Source organism: Rhincodon typus, chromosome 26 (assembly GCF_021869965.1).
Source record: "Rhincodon typus isolate 14 chromosome 26, sRhiTyp1.1, whole genome shotgun sequence".
NCBI lineage: Eukaryota > Metazoa > Chordata > Chondrichthyes > Orectolobiformes > Rhincodontidae > Rhincodon > Rhincodon typus.
Genome location: NC_063357.1, coordinates 17,007,731 through 17,011,428, shown reverse-complemented (window position 1 = coordinate 17,011,428; position 3,698 = coordinate 17,007,731). Strand labels below are relative to the sequence as shown.

Below are 3,698 nucleotides of genomic sequence, written 5' to 3'. Positions count from 1 at the left end.
TGTAGGAAGTGGGAGGAATTGAAAGAGAAGTTGTTGAGTGTGAGGACGAGTTCGGCTAAGCGGATGAGGGTATCAGTGGAGGGGGACTGGTCGGGCCTGCGGGACAGGAAGAAGCGGAGGGCCTTAAGGCCATCTGCATGGTTATTGCTTTCGTTTAAGAGAAGTAATCCTTCCAGGAAGAAATGAGGACATTTTAAATGCTCCTAACAATTCCTATATTAAATTACAGGGCATCACATTTCAGCTATTACAACAGGTTTTATGACCAGCTAAGCCTGAGGTGTGGCTTACATACTATTGTAAACTATCTTTCGCCCTGCTTTAAAAAAGTGCAAAATTGTTTCTACATGTTTATGGTAGGATTTATAACAAACTGAGCACTGTGACTATTGGAAAAGTTTAATACATTAAAGAAAACCTTTGCTCATTGTGACACGGAGCAATAAAGCATATTCTAATCCCACAGTTCCAAATACCTCCATGTTTTCAATCCTTTGTTCACACTTCAGTATCATGGATAGATTTTAATGTCTAAGGTGTGTCTTGTTTTACATCTTACAAATGTAATCAGCTTTATTGTGGAGCATTAGTCATGTGTGGTTTTGTCCTCAAATATAGAACCATTTGGCATGATGTCAAGATGCTAAGAGTGGACTTTGGGATTTACACTTGCAAAGCTGAGAAATAAATAATTTTCTCTCTCAAATATATTTAAAAGATGTACCCCAGCTCTGAAGTATAATGAACAAAATGGTTTGAATGCTAGGAAGTGCAGAATATTTGGAAGCATCAGTTGGAATAATCTTTATTTTGTTACAATGGATGGCTGGTTAAAATGACTCAGTTCCTACCCCTTGTCACAGTATGGAATTTGTTCAGGTGATTATCTTTTAGAAATCACATAAAAACCTGCAATTCAGCAATTCATCCAGCTATACACTGGGATTGTTGCATAAAACTCTCAATATAAAAGAACTTAAAGAATATTTTAGAATGATGGAGAGATGTAGTTGAAGTCGGCTGAAGATTGGTTCAGAAAAATCAGTGCCAAAGCTGTCCGAGCTGTGCACTTGATTAACATTTGGAAGAATTTATATGTAACAAGTGAGAATACAAACACAGGATTTTACTATTATATTCTGAATATTGCATAGAATTAATAACCTATACCTGATACCTCCCTCTGGAACTACACTGTCAATTATGCTACACTCCCAGCAAAAGGGATTTACATTGTGTTGAGCAATGCTCTTAAAGTTCATGAACTTAAGGTCAGTTTGTTACTTATAGTCTTATTAAGTTAAATGTAACTAACGTCTATTGCTCAAGATTAGCTCACAGCCAAAATATTCCATGGATCTTGCTCAAAGCTGTTGAAATACGTACATTTATTGCAATTATAAAAGATTAAGACCAAAGTTCCTCCTCATCTGAACATATTCTCAAATCCAAAATGATGAGAAGGAAATTTGTTTTTTGATGAAAGATAAGTGCATCAGATTTTATTTTTCACTGACAATATAGAATAATATGACCCTAATATTTTTAAGTAAGTTCTTAATTACTGAGAAACATGTATCCTCCCAGTGGAAATGGTAAAACTCTGGTAGTATCAAAACTGTTCCTAAAATCCTGTTAGTTTATGTTTTTCCAGTTGCTTTCAAAGTTGACACTTGTGGAGACAGCAAAAACAATTTGTTGCTTTAATGTAAGGTGTGCCTAGTGTTTCATTCACAAGGATAAGCTGTATCTTAACCACAATATTACGTCTATCTGTTCTTACGAATCAACTACCATTACCTAGTACTTGTGGGAACCTTCTGTTGTACTTTAGGCAATGTCTAATCAGATTTAGTGAGCAAAATACTGCTACATCCACAGAAAAGCTTCACTTGATGGAATTTCTTTTTCAGTACTTTAAAAAGAAAACCCACAGCGATAGATACACTGAGTAAGACACTCAATAGGAAAGCACGACTGTAAGTATAATCCTCTGTTGCATCTTATGTTTAATTAAAGAGGAGCTACACACACATCTTAATTATGTTTTACACATTTATTACAGTGTAGCTTGGCGGAAAACCACAAATTACTCAAAAGAAATTTAATCCAAGGTAAAGACTTTCATCTTCCTGCAGAATGTCAAAGGAACAAAATGAAGAAAATCTTTAAAGTATAAACCAGTGTAAGAAGAAGAAATGTACTGATTTCACTTTGCCTAATATTCATTTGTGCACATATAATCCAAATTCTCCCTTCCCTTGCATCAAACTATTGAATGGTGTTCTGTTATTTACTTTGATTAAATGTGTCTATAACCTTCTCCATGGCATTGCATGTATGAATTAAAAATCTTATACTTTCACAATTTTATTGTTAGAAGCCATGATTTGCTACATTAAATGACTTTGTTCTTTAGTAAGCTTAGCAATCACTTTTCTGACTTTTTATTCATTGGCTTGATATTTGCTTTTTACTCATTTCTATTTTAATTGAGGTAAAATATTTTAAGGGTGTTTCTCAATGCTGTATTTAAAAAAAAAAGGCCAAGAAAATGCTTTGGGGAAAAAAATACTTGAAAATATTTTATTTGTTGTTAAAATTTGTGAAATATTGTACACCTCTTTAAATTGATCAAATTTTCCAATGAAGATTGGGCACTTGTCATTTAATTCAATGTTTGATTCCCCCATATATGTAATGCAAGTATCATTGACCTATTTATTCATATCCAGTTAGGAAAATCTCTGTACTGTTCCTGTTTGATAGTTTGATTCAGGTAGTAGCATTCTTGTTTCCAACTTAAAATGTCATAGATTCCAATGCTATTCTAGGTCCAGGCACATGACATAGGCTGATGCTGCAGTATTGTTGAAAGTACCATCTCTTGGGTGACACATTAAGCTGAGTCTTTTTGTTTAGATGAACATTTATAGTCATACAGAAGGACAGGAATTCAACTCGTACCCTGCCTAATGTTCCTCCTTCTGTCAATATGGCTAAAAATGTCCATTGATTGTTCAATTCTTTGCTACATGGGAAATGCATACCTTGCACAGAATCTTGTGGAGTCGATGGGAAGCTTAGAAATGAGGATACTTGGGAGGCAGATGGTACATTGAACTAGAAAGTGCTTTCTGTGATGGATTTGACCATGTTAACTTTGACGGTATAGTGATTGTAACAAGGTCAGTCAGGTGGACCTCACAGAATACAAGTTCCCTGATTGGACCAGGATAACATCCCCAGTCAGGGAGTCCTGGCTGAGAGATATAAACAGGAGTGTCAGGGGTTCTGTTAACTCTAGGAGACAGCTCAGAACTAGTTAGGTCAGTGTCATGCACCATGCACATGTAAATAAAGGGTGACTTAGTGATGGGATACCAGCCTTATTGGAGTTATTTCACTGACCAGCTATGTCGATCAACACTTACTCTGTTTTATCTGTCCCTACATGTGATCTGGGGCTGGTAAACTGTTCTCATTGGTTAGGGGTCATATATTGCAGCATAAAATAAATGTATAAAAATGTTTGAAGGTACTATATTTGAATGCATGGAGAATTTGCAAAAAGACAGATGAAATGACAGTGCTAATTTTGGTACATGAGTATGATATGATTGTGAATGCAAATGTGGCTCCAGGGTGACTAAGGCTGGAAACTGAACATCCAAGGGTATCATCTAAAATGGAAAAGG

General features: G+C 35.5%; 1 protein-coding gene across 1 annotated transcript in view; it reads left to right on the top strand.

Moving 5' to 3' along the window:
* The window catches only part of LOC109921797 (transmembrane and immunoglobulin domain-containing protein 1), a 34,530-nt gene extending 32,205 nt beyond the window's left edge, over positions 1–2,325 (top strand). The window contains exons 6-7 of the mRNA XM_048612452.1: positions 1,914–1,979; positions 2,066–2,325. Of these exons, the coding sequence (XP_048468409.1) occupies positions 1,914–1,955 (42 nt within the window). The 3' untranslated portion in view covers positions 1,956–1,979; positions 2,066–2,325. The remainder of the gene's footprint in view (positions 1–1,913; positions 1,980–2,065) is intronic.
* Positions 2,326–3,698: the final 1,373 nt, after the last annotated feature.